The sequence below is a fragment of the Lepidochelys olivacea genome, assembly GCF_965140295.1.
Source record: "Lepidochelys olivacea isolate rLepOli2 genome assembly, chromosome: 10".
Lineage (NCBI taxonomy): Eukaryota > Metazoa > Chordata > Testudines > Cheloniidae > Lepidochelys > Lepidochelys olivacea.
In genome coordinates, this window is record NC_140420.1 from 18,215,237 (window position 1) to 18,234,424 (window position 19,188).

A 19,188-nucleotide genomic window follows, 5' to 3' on the forward strand; every position below is an offset into this window, starting at 1 on the left:
CCACTACCTGGGAGCCGCTCGAGGTAAGCCCATGCCCCAGCCCTGAGGCCCCCTCCCGCCCAAACAGAATGTTGGGAATCATGAAGAAACGGATAGATAATAAGACAGAAAATATCATATTGCCTCTGTAGAAATCTATAGTATGCCCACATCTTGAATTCTGCATGCAGATGTGGTCGCCCTCATCTCAAAAAAGATATACTGGACTTGGAAAAGGTTCAGAAAAGGGCAACAAAAATGATTAGGGGTATGGAGCAGCTGTCACATGAGGAAAGATTAATAAGACTGGGACTTTTCAGCTTGGAAAAGAGGTGACTAAGGGGGGATATGATTGAGGTCTATAAAATCATGACTGGTATGGAGAAAGTAAATAAGGAAGTGTTATTTACTCCTTCTCATAACACAAGAACTAGGGGCCACCAAATGAAATTAGTAGGCAGCAGGTATAAAACAAACAAAAGGAAGTATTTCTTCACACAGCACACAGTCAACCTGTGGAACTCCTTACCAGAGGACATTGTGAAGGCCACGACTATAACAGGGTTCGAAAAAGAGCTAGATAAATTCATGGAGGATAGGTCCATCAATGGCTATTAGCCAGGATGGGCAGGGATGGTGTCCCTATATCCTCTCTTTGCCAGAAGCTGCGAATGGGCGACAAGAAATGGATCACTTGATGATTACCTGTTCTGTTCATTCCCTCTGGGGCACTGCATTGGCCACTGTCAGAAGACAGGATACTGGGCTAGATGGACCTTTGGTCTGACCAAATATGGCCGTTCTTATGCTCTTTTGCACCCTAAACCCCTCATCCCCAGCACTACCCCAGAGCCTGTGCCCCCCCAGCTGGAGCCCTCACCCTACCTGCACCCTAATCCCCTGCCCCATCCCAGAGCCCCCTTTCATACCCTGAACACCTCATCCCCGGCCCTAACCCAGAGCCCGCATCCCCAGCCAGAGCCCTTCCCGCACTCCAACCCCTGCTCCAGCCCAGTAATAGTGAGTGAGGGTGGGGGAGAGTGAGCCACCAAGGGAGGGGGAATATAGTGAGTGGGGGGGGGTAGGGCGGGACTTCGGGGAAGGGGCAGGGCTAGGGTGTTCGGTTTTGTGCAATTAGAAAATGGCAATCCTAGCCCTGACGCAGTAATTCCAACCATCTCTGATTCTCCCCATGTGGCCACTGGGGCCGTGTAGTGGTAGATCCCCCACCTCTGGGCTTCTGTTCCTTCTCTGGCCCCCTGCTAATCCACCTGTGTGGTGATTCTTCAGTTCCTTTGGGGAGCTGGACTTTGCAATGTGGACCCCCTTTGTGGGCTCCAGAAGTACTCCCTTCCACCTGTGTCATGGATCCGTGCCGGTTCAGCTGCCTCAAGGATCCTTCCTGGATAACTTTTGCCATAAATAATAGTGAAAAATTATATTAAAGGGCCCTATTCTGCAGTCCTTTCTTATGCTGTGTTACAAATAGTCAGGCCAGCAGCCCTCTAGGGACTATCAAAGTCCTCAGCTCTCATGATATTTTCACAAATCTTACAAGTTTAGGGTTTGTTTTGTTTTGTTTTTTTAAAAAAATTCTTGTCTCTAGAAGCTGGGCAGCAAAATGCTTCAAAATGGCTGCTGTCTCCCATTGCTTTTCATGTGACTGAACCTAAGATGCCCTCAGCTAAAATGGTAGCTTCTGTTTCCTGTATGCAGCCCAGGCAAGAGACAGTGAGGGGACAGGGGAAAGTATGGTGGCGGTGGCAGCTGAGTTTATCCAAGGAATATGGAGGGAGGGGGGCTGAGAGAGACTGTAAAGGAAAATGGGCATAGGGAAGGAGATTTGGGGGTATGCTGGGAGAATGTGGGTGACTGAGGGGAAAGGGAGAGAATATATGTATAGGGGGGTAAGGAGACTGAGAGGGGAGGGCTGGAAAGTTGGAGAGGAGAATGGAGAGGGACAGAATGACACCTCAGGAGTTAAAAGAGAGAAGTGGTGTCCTTTGCCTGGTCTTGTTGTTTTGGGTGCAGGGAGGTTTCTAAATGTTTGGAGTTTGCAGTACTGCACTCATCACATGAGTAAGTGCTACTCAACATGAGTAAGAGTTGCAGAATTGAGCTGTGAATGAGCTATTTTAATGTGTATATGTATTTCAGAACTGCTCCGAGGTCTCGTTACACTAATTGTTTTTGCATGGTAGATGTTCCCATACTATAGTGCTGGGCAGCAGTATAACACCTTGAATTAGGACCTGGATTTAAAAAGATTCACGTTCTGCCTCAATGTATTGAGTTTGGGGAACAAGTACATTTCTTGTGTTGCCCTTTCTTCCCCCCCACCCCCACCCCCCAAAAAAGTATCTAAAAATGTCTAAAGGCTCACAACTAAGAGTGCTCAATCCTCTTATCCTTGTCCACCTGACATGGCCATTGCTGTCATACGGGGTGTGCTTTTCCCTCACACCCAATCCTTCTCATGGTCTCTAGATGAATGGGAGCAATCTTGTTAATGTCTGCATCGATCCTCCATTCTTTGCATCAGCAACATTCCCATAGTCAGTAGTAGAAGCTCTGGGTATGCTAGGGAAGCAGGATTGGGCCCAACTGCTGTGAAATTAAGTAATTTATTTTGGTAGATGTTGACTTTTTGCACTTCCTGAATTTTTACAGCACCCTATAACGTCAATGATAAAGGAAGTATGTTTAGCTTGCTGAAGCAAATCTAATTGTATTGACTTGCACACATGGCAATCCTTATTGTTATTTCATAATTATTGTTTGCTTCCTAGCCTTAGGAAAAAAATTGGGAGGGAACTGGGGTGCTTGTCAGCTCTGCATCTTATGAAATCTCCTACATAAAAACTCAAAGATAAATACTGTGTGTTCTGCAAGGTTAAACTGAAATTAGAGCTCAATTCTCCTTACCAAAGGTTCTGATTAAATACGAACAGAGCTATTCCAAACACAGCCAAAGTTATTTGAGGAAAAATTATCGTGGTTTGGTAGCAATTTCCCTGCAAAAGGTCACCTGCTTGTTACTTAGTTAATTCACTATTATGTTTAGCACGTGTAGAATATCCTTAATGATTTTTTTCTGATTCTTTTTGCCCCTGCTTTGCCCCCATTCTGTAGGTTTAATTTTCAGGCATGTGGATCATAATAAGTATGTTCAAATCCATTTCTTGGCATGAAAATCAGACTTTTATGCTCCTAAATATTGATTTTTATATCCAGTTGAAGGATTTGAGCAACCTGCGTTTGAAAGCTGGGTATTATCTGTCCATTTAATGTATGTTTTTAATTTTCTATCAAAAATCTATTAAATATCAATGGACTGTGAAGCTCAGGTGGGTTCAGCTCTCCAAGCACCACAAGATCCAGATCTGAACTTCTTCCCCCAAACTTGGGGGAGAGGTAGATTCAGATCTGGAATCCATTTTTAGTCTATTCCTAAATTTGGATTTAGATTTTTGAGTTTACTACTTGCTACAGAATATTATCAGCCTAGTTTCATTAGTGGTTTGTGAGGCAAATGATTCAGCATATGCATCTTATACCTGGCATAGCCAAAAATATAGAAAGAATGAATGAGGAGCAAAATTCAAGCACTGCTCCCATCTGATTTGCTTATTTCATGCTGAACTTTGGCTGTGCCCAATTTCTATTTTCTGAGTGTTCTTTTGTCTTGTGGCCTAACCAGAAAAGTGTATTTTATCTTGGTACACTATAAAGAATGGAATACTGTTTAAAAAAAAAAGTGAGATTCTGATCTCAATTATGTCAGGATAAAATTGTTCTTCCATTGACTTCATTGGACATATTCCAGACTGTTACCAGTGCAACTGACATTAGAATCTTGAACTATAGACTTTTGTTCCTATCTGCTCTTGCTCTTCTTTGAGGGGAACACTTAAGAGGTTCTGATTTGTTCTGTTTAATGTGAGTTGCTGCAATCTGTGAGAGGCTGAGATTTTCACTGAGCTTACTTTATGTAGAAGATTTAAATTGACAAGGGGATTGCTTGTGGACTTTTGTATGATCCCATTCTCATAATCACTTTGTGCATTTTAAACCTTCACAAAATTTCAGTGAGGGGTGTGTAACCTTTCTTGCTTATTTATATATTTCCCACAAATAAAACAAGATATAGCAGAATTATTGTCCTATCCAGTTATGCAAAAGAGTAAATAAAAAGGGGACAGGAACTGCTTAAAAGGTATGTCAACAAATCCTGCTTTACAGGGCCACATTTCCAAAACTTAATGGCTCATTTACCACCATATATTAATATTAAACATGATGTGAGAAGATTGATCATGGTTATTTCCCATGCTATTAATAATGTGACTATCTGATGATCCTAATGAAAGCCATAATTCCAGGTCTATATCCTAAATATACAGCTGTAAGTAATGGTATAAATATTTTCACTACATAAATCAATAATGCCACAAGGTCTGTATCGCATGCATGTATTTGAAACATGAGCACATCTGTATAGATGTGTGTTAAAGTGCATACTGGTGTATATCCTTACTGTTGCTAGTAAGCTTCATTGCATTTTAAGAAGTATGAAAGACAAAAGAAAGGATAGAGAATCCATGCTTTGTAGGGCCCTGAAGCCACAGAGCTCAGCACTCTTCTGTTTTCCAACTAGATCTGAAAATAAGCTCTAGCATCCATGATATTCATCCAGGGTTCAATCTAAAGTATCAGAGAAGAGGGCTTATTATCCTGTTCGTTATGTGTATAGTACACTTACTGGATTCACACATCCAGAGGTCTTTCATTTTCACAGGATAAGCAATCAAAATGAGGACAAAGATGGAGACTCTGATAACACAACCAGCGAGCCACCTCCAACTCCTCAAGACTCTTCTCCTGACAGAAGGCGATCATCTTCAGATACATCACGGTCTACTTACAGCCTCACAAGGCGGATTTCAAGTAAGGCTGTCAGCCGTACAATATTAACGTAATTTCCCAAGTAGACCAAAGCTTAGGTTAGTGCCTGCTTTTAGAGAGAGATCCAAGTCAAGCCTAAGGTATGTTGATTAAAATCCTAAACTGTTCCACAAAGAGACTGTGAAAGGGGCCAAACTTATATTTTTGCTAAAGGATGAATGAGGCAGAATCACAGAGTTAGACAGGGGGAGGGGGCAGAAATCTATTTGATGTTTGCACTTAAAGATTAACTAGTGATATTATTATTGTTTGTTTTTATTATTTGTGTTGAGATAGGCCCCAGTCATGGGCCAAGACCTCATTGTGCTGGGCTTTGTACAAACAGAACAAAAAGACAGACTGTAAGAGCTTTGGGGCAGAGACTAAGTTGGGATATAATCAGATCTTTCCAGTTACCGACATTGCTATTTGTATGTTTCTTTTGCCTAGGTCTAGAATCGAGAAGGCCAAGTTCTCCACTAATTGACATTAAACCTATTGAGTTTGGAATTATAGGAGCTAAAAAAGAAATAGTTCAGCCAACTATCCTGAGAAAAACATATACCCCAGATGACTATTTTAGAAAATTCGAACCAAGACTCTACTCTCTTGACTCTAATAGTGATGACATGGACTCCTTGACAGATGAGGAAATCTTATCGAAGTACCAATTGGGCATGCTGCATTTTAGCACACAGTATGATCTGTTGCATAATTATCTAATAGTGAGGGTAATTGAGGCTAAAGATCTGCCTCCTCCAATTTCGTATGACGGTTCAAGACAAGATATGGCTCATTCCAACCCTTATGTCAAGATCTGCCTCCTTCCAGATCAGAAGAACTCCAAGCAGACAGGAGTAAAACGCAAAACCCAGAACCCAGTGTTTGAGGAGAGGTACACCTTTGAAATTCCATTTTTAGAAGCCCAAAGAAGAACGCTACTTTTAACCATAGTGGATTTTGACAAATTCTCACGCCACTGTGTCATAGGCAAAGTGTCAATGCCATTAAATGAAGTTGACCTTGTGAAGGGCGGACATTGGTGGAAGGCCCTTGTTCCCAGTTCGCAGGTAATGGAATTTATAAGGCGGTTATTATGTAATATTTCTACTTTGTTTTTGTGGTTCCTTTGTTTGTTTGGGGTTAATGAGAGGTTTTTAAATAGCCATGATCATGCATGTACTAAAGCACCTTCTAGATTGAAAAGGCATTGGATCTTCTAGTCTTGCTTATACCTGTATTACACTGGTGTAAATTCAGTGACATTCTTTTTGGTTTACATTGGTGTAAGACAGACCTGAACCAAGCCCACCATTTTGGCTTTAAAAGAACATCATCATAAAGGAGATGAAATTAGAAATTATTGTGCATAATGGAAACGGCTGGAAATTCATTTGTGAATCTGCAAATTCTGGGAGATCCTTTCTTGCAGATGCAGGTTCATGGATAAATCCTTCCCTGCTGTGGGCTGTGCTCACTGTCACTGAGAGCCACTGTAGGGCAGTGGTGGATAACCTGCGGCCCGTAGGTTATCCACCACTGCTGTAGGGAGTTTATTATCCAAGTTAGAAAAGCACTACTATGATGATCAAAACAGAACAATGCTTTGGGCGTGTGTGTGTGTCTGTTTTGCCATTGATATCTGCACAGTTTGTTTGTGAGCAAATACATAAGAGACTGGTCCTCTTTGAGACATCTTGGTAGTCCAATTGTCAGAGGATTCTTCTTGCGTTTCTGTACAGACCTATCTAGAAACATGTGGCCAAAGATCGGTGAGGGTGAGAGGGAAGTTGAATGTGCAGCATATTCGATTGGATTGTAATGACACTTTGCACGTGTGCATGTTCTAATCTTCTCGCTGGGCTAGCCCGTGCCCTGTGATGTGTTGAGGGGGAAGATGGTGTAGGGTTCTTCGTCTTTCCATATCCTCTCTCAGGAGCATTGGGGCAGGGTCTCTCCCCTTACAACTCACAAGAGTGTTAGGAAAAACTCCTGGCCAGTGCACCAACCCCACTATGGCCCTAAATGGGATGACAAGCTGGCTTGTGGGAGTGCCTAGTTCCCAGGCTAGTTAGCAAGTGTGCTAGCAGCAGCCGCTAGCGTAAGGGTACATGCTACTCGGGTAAAAGAAGAAACAAATGGCAGTGCATTGTACTACTTCATCTTGAACCAGGCTGCCCTGCATAGCTATGTCTTCTCCCCATCCCCTGCACGGCTGCTAATGCTAAGGGTAGGAGTTTGTCCTGAGCTTAAGAGACTCTGTTTTAGCATTAGTATAATACGCTTCGATCTCTCTCTCCTCTCTCGTCACTTGATGTGTGATTTGTCAGTCTTTTGGGTAAAGCTCTGACTGCTCTCTAGTGGCTAACAGCACCTAAACATTCACAGAAGGCCAATATAGCCATGGGTAAGGTTTTAGTCAGATTCTGATCTCAGGCATGCTGGTGTAAATCTGAAGTAATTCCACTGATTTCACTGGCATTACTCCCAGTTTTACATTGTTGCAACTGAGGACAGAATGTGGCCCAGATGTATAACTTGAGTTCAGAAAGCTGTAAAATTAAAATCTATTGAGGCAGTATTTATGTCCAAAACCCCAAAGCCTTGGGGCCTGATTTTTCATTGCCTGGCACCTTGTGTAGGCTTGTGCACCTGTGCAAAGTGGTTGGAAAGTGTTTTGCACCCCCTTTGCTCTAACCTTGCACTGCTATAAATGCACAAGGCAGTGGACAATCAGGCCCTTGATTTCTCAATATTATTTATTTATTATGATGCAGATGACTAAGGTGTGTGTTATAATAAAGCTAGTAGCATGATGAGATTAACAAGAACACTTTTTGTAAATGCATAGGAAAAATTCTTTCACCAACCAAACTGAGTAGCTCCGTGGGTGAAAACGAGAGCAGTGTTCAGCTCCGCTGGTTAGAGTCTGATATTGGGAGGGGCGGGAGAACAGCCCAAGGGCTCTGCGTTTAAATGTGCAAGCCATTTAACCAGCCTTACAGGGCTTATCTTGCATCCTATCGCTTGTTCTCCCAAGTCCATATTTACAAATACCTATAGCTAAACTCTGCCCTCAGATACATGTGTGCAGTTCCCATTGCTGGCAGTGGACATCCCATCGGTGTATCTGAGGGCAGAGGGCCAAATTTTGTTCTCCTTTATAGCCATGCAAACCCATTGCAGCCTGCATTTTTTTTCTCCCCTATGATTAATGCTTGGTAGCACATTCTGAAACTATATGATGTATATCAGGGGTCTCAAACTCAAATGACCATGGGGGCCAAGTGAGGACTAATGCATTGGCCCGAGGGCCGCATCACTGACACCCCCAGCCCCTCGCTGCCCCTGGCCCCGTCCCCCTTCCACCTCTTCCCCGAAGTCCCCACCCCAACTCCGCCCCCTCCCTGCCCTCAGGGGGACCAGGAGGGGTGCAGGGTGTGGCGGGGGCTAAGGGCAGGGAGTTGAGGTGCAGGAGGTGTGCAGGGTTTGGCAGGGGGCTGAGAGCATGGGGTTGGGGTGCAGGAGGGGTGTGGGGTGCAGCAGGGGGCTCAGAGCATGGGGTTGAGGTGTGGTGTGTAGGAGGGGTGCGGGGTGTGGGCTCCAGCCCAGCGCCACTTACCTAAAGCGGCTCCAGGGTGGCAGCAGCGCGCACCAGGGCCAGGGCAGGCTCCCTGCCGTCCCCGGCCCCGCTCCAGGCCCTGGCCCCGCTCTGGGAAGCAGCTGGAAGCACATCCCTGCGGCCCCGGGGGCGGGGGAGGGGCAGAGAGCTCCATGCGCTGCTCTTGCTGCTCCTCCAGGTACCTCCCCCGAAACTCCCATTGGCTGCGGTTCCCGGTTCCCGGCCAATAGGAGCTGCAGTGGGCGGTGTCTGGAGGTGAAAGTAACGCACGGAGCACTCTCCTTCCCTCCCGGCTGCAGGGACTTGCTGCCAGCTGCTTCAGGGAGCGGCGTGGGGCTTGCGGTGCCACGGGGGGTAATCCTGCAGGCCGGATCTGGCCCGCGGGCTGTAGCTTGCCCACCCCTGGCCTGGGGGCTGGCGTAGGGAGCTTGGCGGGCCGGGGCTGCGTGTTTGAGACCCCTGATGTATATGATATAACAGTACCATGTTAATGCAAATTAAGAGACTGAGTATGTAAGATGTGCACTGCCTTCAAGTCAACCCCCTTACAGGATCTGGTCCTAACGTGTCTGGTGATAAGGAAGTAATAGTATCTACTTCATGCTGGCCTCTATGCTATGGTATTATATCCACTGCTGATGTAAATGGGTGTAACTCCATTGGCTTCAGCTGATTTATGCCATCGGAGGGTCTGACCCATAGGGTGCAATACCACAAGTGTTTCACATAGTGAATAAAGTAGACTGCATTTGAAAGTTGATGGAATCTGATTAATGACAAGATAGATACATAGAGCTGTGACGTGCATTTCAGACTACAGTGTGTTAGAATTTAGCCCAGTATATGCATACGTGGCTAGTTTGTGTGGGGATGATGCAAGGAGCCTCCTCCACCCATGGATTCCTGGGCAGTGGCGAGTCCTTGTGCACAAGAACCTCTTGAGCTTAGTTCTCTCAACATGCAGTCTTTCCCAAAAGAGGGTGAGGTAGGGAGGGGCATGCTCGGGATCATGGCTCCTGCTCCCTATACCATTCCAGAAATGTGGAAAGATCTCTTCTGGGCTGTCCCAGGGATTCCAGAGGTATTAGGCCCAATTCACCCTATGTTGTTGTTTTTCACCAATGCAAAGTGATTCTAAAACACCAATGTTCTGGGCCAGTAGCTACTTACATCCACTTTGTACTGATGTGTGAGCCAGCATGAAGTACAGGGCACATTGAGCCTGATTCACCATTACCTACATCCAGCGGAGCTCCTGCTGGGGCAGTCTGCCTCCCCACCAGAGAGCATTATACAATCTTCTAGTCCACATATATTGCATTAAAGTAAGTCAGTCCAATTCTGCTCTCTCCAGGCCCATTGAATTTAATGAGGTTGCATAGATGTAAGCAAGAGCAATATTTGGCCAAGTGTCTCGAAACCTCCGTGATAATCATGTATTAATTAATCATTACGTTAATGGACAAGGAGAGTTTTGCTGATACATACTATCTCTAAGTTGGCAGACAGAAGTCTGTATAAAAAACCAAGCTACAAGCAGACTGATGTATTTCTATTAGCGTAGCAACTGAAATGTCATGTGGTACATGCATGTTATGTGAAGAGCTGCACTTGTGCAGTTTACTCTTCACTTGCTAATTTAGGACCTGATCCTCAGAGGTGCAGAGCACCCCAAACTCTACATCATAATTCTGTGGGTCTGATTCGCCTCTCTGTTACACTAGCATTGCATCACTGTAACAGAGGAGAATTTGGCCCTCCTTATCTGAATATGACTTTTTAAAGACAAGCTATGGCTAGAATTTCTGCTGAGTTTAAAATTCAGGAGTACTTGAACCAGAAGATTTGAGCCCCAATGGACCAATAAAATACTGGTTGTGTTCCTGACTGGAAAATTGAAGTTAATGGGCTAAATTTTGCCCTCATTTACCACTTGGCGACCCCACTGACTTCAATGGATGCATCTCCTTTGATAGTCAAGCCATGCTGTGATTCTGTAGTTTGCTTTTCACAGAGAGAGCCATTTGAACTTGGATTTTGCAAGCCTGGGAAGCTAGAATGATTCCTTTCCTTTAGTTGGGAAGTAGTTTTTGTTTTGTATCTTTCCTCCATCAAGGCTGGCTTTCATTTTAAAGGATAGTAGCCTAATCCGTCTCTTACTGAGACCAGTTGGCATTCCGGGTGCTCGATGCCTTTGAAAATCAGGCCCCCAGGCCAGCCAAAACTTTGGCCCTTGAGGTTGCACATTTTGGATTAAATCCCAAGAGGTGCTGAACCCCTGCACTGCTCTAGATGTCAGTGGACTGATGAGGGAGCGAATGTAGCCATGCCACTTAGTGTTCCAGAAATTCTGGGCTGCAGTGCATCCCTGAGAAGGCCATTTTAAGCCAGAGCATTACCCAGGGGGAACAAACATCCTCAGGTCAGATGAACTGTCAGTCCTTTGGAACCTGGGACAGTCCTAATGTACCTGTGTCTGGTTGATGAATGAGAGTTGCTTTCTTTAAAAATTAAAATGCAAGGACAGTTTAAAATGTTTCTTCGAGTTAAACAAGAGTCATCACCTGGTCTGTATTACATGCAGGCTGAACTGGAATGCAGCTGTCAAAAGCACTGGGAAGTTGAGACCATGGATTCTATTTATTTATTTAAGATCATTAAGTTCAATAAGTCTTTGTGGTATCAATATTCCTGCAAGAAACATCATGTCCATCAGAGTGCATATGCCTGAGCAGTTCCACAGAATTCTTTTTGTGACCAGAGGAGGGTGAGGGATCAGGGAACAGCTGCTATAGGGGTACCTGTTGGTGTAGCTGTGTTGGTCCCAGAATATTAGAGGGACAAGGTGGGTGAGGTAATATCTTTTATTGGACCAACGTCTGTTTGTGTGAGAGAGACGAGCTTTTGAGCTACATAGAGCTCTTTCCCAGGTCTGGCAAAGGCTCTTAGACTGTCACAGCTAAATACCAGATGGAACAGATAGTTTAGCATAAGTCAGTGGTCCCCAAACTATGGGGCATGACCCTCTAGGAAGGGCACGACAGAAAAAGTTTGGGGACAAACTTTGTCATAAGTCGTTAGCACATATTCTAAAGGATCATTCAAGGTGAAGTGGCTTGTTAACACCCTTGTAGTCAGGACAAAAAGGGGGGTTAGTGGGTTAAAAATTGTTGTAATAAGCCATAAATCCAGTATATTTTTTAAGACCATGATTTTTAGTGTCTAGCAAAATTATGATTTTAAGCCCCCAGGCTTGTCTTTTGAAAGTGTTATGCAGGTTTCCTTTGAGGATGAGTGCTGATAGGTCTGATATAAAGTGATTGCTTTATGAAAAGTGTTCACCCACAGGTGATAGGGTGTTTTTGTCTTTTATCATTTTCCTGTGTGAGTTCATTTGAGAGAGTAGTAATTGTCTGGCTTCACCCACATAGTTGTTGTTGGGGCGTTTCGTGCACTGGATGAAGTACTCCACATGTTGTTGTGATAGGCACTTGAAAGGAGAGTTTGGGGGGCAGGGTTGATCATTGAAGCTGTGGAGATGCAGGTTTTGCATCTGTTGTTCTGATGATACCCTGTATGGGTTCCTATGTGGGGTGGTTGATGACAACTCAAATACCACAGAATATGCTCAAAGGAAAAAGTCCAGGATATACATCTTAATACACTCAAAACTGCCTTCACCAAACAAGGGCAGTCCACCAGAGAAGTAGATTGCATCATGGAATGGGCCACCCAAATACCACGAGAGAACCTGCTTCAATACAGAAATAAACCCCCCTCTGACTGCACACCCCTCGTTGTCACCTACCACCCCACACTGGAACCCATGTGGGGTTTCACTGAACAACTACAACCCATACTTGATGGGGACCCCATCCTGAAAAAAATATCTTTCCTGAACCCTCTCTTCTTGCCTTCAAACAACCCCCCACACCTCTCCAAGCTCATCATCAGAAGCACCGCCACAGACACCAACTCAAAGCACCACCAGGCCCTTCCAGAACAACAGATGCAAAATCTGCTGACTCGTGATAACAAGTGTATTGTTCATGAATCAAGGGAAGAAATAGATATTTCAGTAAGTAAAATCTTAATTCATATTAATTTAAAGTACTGTCTTAATATTTTATAGTGAAAGGGTAAGGTATATGCCTGCAATTTGTATCTATTATTTTTATAAACAGAAAGTTCCATCTGCAGGATGACAAAAATGGAAATTAAAAACAAAAGTGTTGCTTATACCGGCGCTAAGGAAGCTTTTTCTACTCATCTTGTTTTTTTAAAAGTGCTGAGTTTGAAGCCGAGAGGAGGCTTCCGACAAGACTGATGAAGAAGAAAGTTCACTGTCAGCCTTCTTAAATTTCTTGTCAACTACATTTAGATGGAAAGTGCTACAACTGTATCTTCCAAACGAATTCTAGGAATCTTAATACATTGGGAGAAAAAAATCTGCATACAATGCAGTGAAACTTGATTTTGCATAAAGGTATCCCCCGACACTTACAGAATTAAGTATTGATACAAAACAGGCGCTCTGTGGTGTGGATTCTTAGTTGCAGTTAGTGGAACTATGACAGTTTACACCAGCTGAGGATCTGCCCCAGTATGAGAAAGACAGCAATGAATGTGGTGAAACTTGTGTGATGAAAAATGCTGAAACAGTCAGTCATAAGACCATTAACAGAAGGAGAGAAAAATGAAAAGGCATAGACGAGGAATGTAAAGATAGAAGGCAGGATGTCTGTTTTATGGTGGCATTTAAAAATAGATGGAAACTTCATGAGCTGGAAAGATACAGGAAGGCTGGTCCAGATGGCAAGAGCTACAGAGGAGAAAACTGAGTAGTGGTGAGAGAGAAAAAGCAAAGAGGACAAGGGTTTTAGAAGAGTGGAGAAAGTGGCTGTAAAAAGCTACCAGATCAGAATGGCAACTCCTTTGTGTGGCCAGGTGTAAATGACAACACACAGTGCCAGGTAATGGAGAATCGGACCCAAAGGCTGTGAGGCAGTGTAGGGTGAAGCAAATCCATGGATGGTTCCTTTTAAAAAGGTGTACCTCTTTGGAACTGGGTCCTAAAATGAGCAGACACAAAGGATTGTGGGCACACATCTTGTTGCATGTAAGAAGGTGGACAGAAGCAAATGCATGTTTTCTCTAAATTAAAGGGATAATCCATCTCCTATTGAAGCTGATGGGAGTCTTTCCACTGATTTCACTGGGGTTTGGATCAGGCAAGCTCTTTAGCCCTCACAAGATTCATAATGGAATATAGCTTTTAATTTCAAGGGGGCTGGTTCAAATCCAGCCCAGATCAATAGTGACCAACATTTCTTAAAAAGAAAAGGAGTACTTGTGGCACCTTAGAGACTAAGCAGTTTATTTGAGCATACGCTTTCGTGAGCTACAGCTCAGCTCACGAAAGCTTATGCTCAAATAAATTGGTTAGTCTCTAAGGTGCCACAAGTACTCCTTTTCTTTTTGCGAATACAGACTAACACGGCTGCTACTCTGAAACCAACATTTCTTACTGTCTGATGGCTGCTTGTTAGTCAACAGCATGTACAATTATTTTTGTTTCAGTTCCCAGGCCAGTGAGCAGGAGTCCACATTACAAAAACCACCATCCCAGCAGACATTTTTGTTATAGAAATGCTCAGGATTGAAAGTGCATGAGCACTGTACTGTCCCCTCAGCCCGTAGGAGTGATCCTTCCAGCTCAGGGTTGGGGCATGTTGGCAGGGCATCACCTCCTATGCCTTCCCTCTTCTGTGGATCAATAGAGGGCTTCATATTCACACAGGCTGTCAACCTAGTGCCTTCCACAGACACTACATTCACAAGGAAGATGAAGGGCTTGATCCTGTAAGGAGTGGAGTACTCTGGCGCCAGTCCAGTGAAGCACTTATGCTGGTGCTTACCTTCAGTGGGGCTGTTTAGATGCTTAAAATTGAGCATGTGCTTCAGTGCTCGGCTGAATCGGGGCCAGAGTGGCAGAACCTTACAGGATTGAGTCCAGAAAGAGGGCCAGTGATCTGCCAGTTCAAATAGTACCAGAGCCTGAAAATAGGAAACGTTCTACCCTCCTTAAATAACTCCATACCATGGAATTGCCTGACTGTTGTAAAGTAGGTTGAAAGTACTTGCTATATCTATGCTCAGAGTCTCACATTTCTCTGTAAAGATTGATTAAAATAGAGTATGGTGCACCCCTAGTTTTACCAACACATTATTTTTCGGGGGCAGGAGGGAAGAGGTGTTTATGAATAGGTGAGTTGAAATGTTTTGAGCCAGTGTTGATCAGAGCTGAGAGATCTTTATTCTGCATGTGAAAATCCATGTCTTGCTGGCATGTGAAAATTCATAAGAACTCCTTTCTCCTCCCCAGAGATGGTCATGGAGCTATGTCTGATAAAAGACACGGGTATTTGTTGTACCTTTCCTTTGAACCTTCATCCCACTAGTACACTTGAGTGGCATTCACTTTTTGGGAACATAGGTTCATAAGTACAGGGCTCAGTGGGAGTCTAATGGGCTTCTTGCTTATATGTTGCGCTCAGCCTTAAAGAAATTCAAGAGATTCAAGCTTCCAACAGCTCTCTGAAGCTCTAGTTTTGATTTCTGACTCAAGAGTAAACACAAAATATGTGTCCTCATTGTTCCTCTCTGACCCCAGCAGAGATATTGATTAGTAAAGAAGAGGGGTAGAGAAATTAAAGACTCTCAGTTTACAGGTCATTTCTGAGCATTTCTTTAGCAACTTATAATGAACTCTCTGCCGTTTATGTCCTGTGTTTTGGAAGTCTTCACTTGTGAATGTACTGAATCCCTTCTTGGCTGCAGAATCCCCAGACTTTTCGGTTTGGGGTCTGTGGAACTGCAAGTGCCATTCTGTGGAAATGTGCACATTTGCATTTGGCTGTAATATCCTTTTTTTTTTTTTTTAAAGCAGATTTCCATAATGCCATTCACAGACAGACCAAAGATGTTGGACAGAAAATTAAAAACCAGTAAAACTGATCATCGGACAGCTGTTTCTTTGGCAAAAGTTTTGAAACAGCAGTTGGTTCAGAGATTTGTGCATCCACATAGAAACTAATTCCACAAACCTGGCTCAAAGCCACTGAGCATGCCAGAGACTCCAGTCGGTATTTTGAACATGTCCCAAACCCTAGCAGCTGTTGAACTAAACGAGTGATGCAGAACTTCCAGTGAGAGAGAAACCAGGGTTCTGTAGCTGAGTCCTTCCCTCACTAGACAGTGAGGAGATGGGAGGATTGAATATTGGGATGAGCTAAACTCGCCTCAGCCAGGGTGAAGGAGAATAGGGGGAGTTCTTCCTCTGCCTTTTAGCGGTGCTGACCCTTACAGCATATCCTCCCAAATATTAAAGTAAGTGGCCTGCCCTCTGAAGACAGAGCTAATGGGATTAGATACATGTAGTTGAGACAAGGCCCCAGTGTGTCTAGTGGTATGGGGATTGGGTTCCAATGTGGTGGATTGCAGTAGGAGAAAAGGTCCTATGAAGAGCTATGGGCTCCCTTTATACCTGAACTTTTTCCTCCTGTACAACTCTGACCCACTTATGCTGAAGGAGGCCTCCCAACCCCATCCTGGGACCCAAGAGGAGGTATCACAGAGCAGCTGCTTCACTTTCTCTGTGATGATAGTGGGGGTAACTGAAACTCCCTGTAAGGAGGGAGGATCATAGGGTCACTGCTAGTTGGTGTGTGACCTGAGGGATATACATACAGCTAACCTGGGAGAAAGTTTCCCCATGAGGTGGAAGCAGAGCTGAACAAATGTTCCTTCAGTCTAATATCAGTTATATGTGTTGCCTGATCCTATTTAATGGTTAATAATGATAGTATTGATTGCCAATTGATCCTAATTAATGATCTGAGAGTAATAGAGTTCTTGTCCCAGAATCAGGCTACAAAGAACTAAACCCAACAAGTTCAGTATCTTGTAGGGAACTTCGTGGTGTATGGCAAGGACACTCACACTGAAGGCAAAGCAAAGCCTTGGTGATTTTTATTAGAGCCAATGATAAAGACAGAAAAGCTCCAAACCACAGAGAGGAATAATGCAGTATTGGGGATATCTCTGGTATCATTCTTTGCATAAGCTCTTAGACTTATATACAGTAAAAGCTTTGTTACCAGCATATTGGGTGAATGGGGTGGGGGGGTGCTGTTTAATCAAATATTCTGGTTAATTAAGAGTTAGACTTACCAATGGAATACCAATTTTCAAAGAATTAGAATACAGTAAAATGAATAAAGTATTAAATAGTATACAGGTACTCACCAATCCAGTCGTTGTATTGCACTGCAGAGTGATTGGTTTCTTGAAGCACTTAAGTGTATACAGGTAAAGTTTTCTATACAGTAGGTTATCTTCTGACACTACATATCACTATGGGCCACGCGTGGCGTACACCCAGATCACTAAAAATACACTTAACACTAAATTATACTGAACATAATTTAATCTTTGATGATTCAGAAGGCACTTTAGGATCTTGCAGTGCCTCAGGGTCGTTATTATCAACATCAATGATCGCTGTAAATATAGAAGGTGTAAGAGATTGAGCTAAATCTGTAATGACCCTATGACACAGCTTGGAAGCTGCTTTTTTGACTAAATCCCTGATATCAGCTTGCGTACTTGTCTTCTGCCTCTTTTGCATGAAAGTAGAGTGTAGAATGTGCAATTGCATAACCTCCTGGGCAGTACACTAGTCCTGGTTACTAGATTGAAGATTTGTATTGGGAGATATCAGAAATGCCAGTTAATAGAGCTTTCCGGTTGGTAAAGAGCTGGATAACTCAGCTTTTACTGTACAACCTTCCTTGAGAACCTGGTGATGAGACACAAAGGACCAGCCTTGCCTCTGGCAGGCCGAATGAGTCTGACGGTCCAAGTTCCCCAATGCCCAAGGTTGGTGATAGATAACAATAGAGCTGAAGGGACGAATGATGGAAAGCTAACCCCCTCCACATGGAGGTTTGTCCTGTTATAGGGCCTGAGCACTATCATGAATATTCATGCTAATGCCCAGCCTTCCTTGTCCAATTCTGACTTCCTTGCCCTCAGAATGTTGGGGTGTACTTATCCATATTAATGCCATTTAACTCATTATCATATATGTCACCTATTGCTCAGCCAAGTTTGTGGTTAGACATTTGCCAATGATTCTATCCTAAAATATCCAGGCCAGTAGCACTTCAGTGTTCCTACAGTTGCCAAGTACCATTAGGTTCCAGCTCCTGCTACTGAGCAAGCTAATCCTAGTTCCCCAAAATCTAAAGGTAGCTGACAGGCCATTTATCTATCCCAAGGGTCACAGACCTACTAGGGTTGGCTATATTTATGCTAACTTGCTTAAGCTAATGTCTTACAGGATATAGGCCTGTAGGCTCCTTGAGTTGCTGCTGAATATGATAAAAGGCTAAGCTAGCTTTATGGGCTACACTTGTGGGATGAATATTCAGGGTGCTGCACGGGGATTTGCCCAAATGATACCCATTAATTTGAAGGGGCTTTATGCATTTAAACCACGGCATGGCACATTGATAATATAATAATAATCCTGTGCTACTCACTAGCTCCTTCTATCCCAGGCGCTCAAAGTGTGCGACAAATTTGAAAGAATTTAGCCTCACAACAGCCCTGCAAGGTGGAAAATATTCTCTCCAAGTAAGGCTGGGGAGAATAAGTGACTTGTCCAAGTTCTAGAGGGATTCATTGGCAAAGCTCGTGGAACTACAACCCAGATCTCATGACTCTGTTTTAACCCGGCTTTGTGCTCAGTACCCCTAACCATAGATGGGTAGATTGTTGCCAAGGCATACTATACAGCAGCTCAGACCTCCAAAAGTCTTTAGTGATTTACTGTAGGAAGCTGCAGGAAGCCTGTGGGAGCAGGGTGTACTAAAGCAGCAGTGTTCTAATATACCTAAGCAGGTAATGCCATGGATAACCTTGAGGAAAATCAATTTGAACCTTCATTAGAAGCACTGTATAGATCTGTACACTGATGTAATGCACCATGTACCTCTGGAGTCAGGGAGCCTTTGAGCTGTAGAACTCTGGGCGTGTTGTAGAGATCTCAAACAGTCTGGAAGGCCTGTGAATGGTGCACTGCACTGATCCAAACAAGATGTGCTAATGGCATAAATTAAACTCTGCTTCCCTCGAAGCAGCCTTGCTGTGTTCCAGAGATGGCAGAAAAAATGAGCCTTTTCTGTGAGGGTTAGATTCAGCCCCAATGATAGTTACAGAAAGTTCTGCATCAAAGACAACCCCAAGGTTACACACTCTAGTAACAGGCTGCATAATACACCCATAAAAAGGCACTGTGAAAGATGAAGCAATAATCAGAACTTCAGGAAAATAATGGACATCCAAGACTGGATGTCACTTAGCTACCTAATCTAACAGGAAATTGCTTTCCCAGAATCACCTGGGATCAAAACCCAAACTGGTGTGTCATCAGCATTACAATTGTAACTCAAATTATGCCTTTAAATAACGGTGCCTAAGGGAGACATATACAGCAAACAGCATAGGTTCAAAAACTCACGGCCTGTGGTATTCTACAATAGTTCTAGGTAGAATTGGAACTATACCCACCTGTAATA

At 43.7% G+C, this 19,188-nt stretch overlaps 1 protein-coding gene across 6 annotated transcripts in view; it reads left to right on the forward strand.

Moving 5' to 3' along the window:
- Positions 1–19,188, forward strand: part of SYT17 (synaptotagmin 17) — a 116,984-nt gene that overhangs the window by 46,332 nt on the left and 51,464 nt on the right. For all 6 annotated transcript variants that reach the window (XM_084640875.1, XM_084640877.1, XM_084640880.1 and 3 more), the window contains 2 exons: positions 4,778–4,926; positions 5,374–5,993. In XM_084640875.1, coding sequence (XP_084497001.1) covers positions 4,778–4,926; positions 5,374–5,993 — 769 coding nt within the window. The remainder of the gene's footprint in view (positions 1–4,777; positions 4,927–5,373; positions 5,994–19,188) is intronic.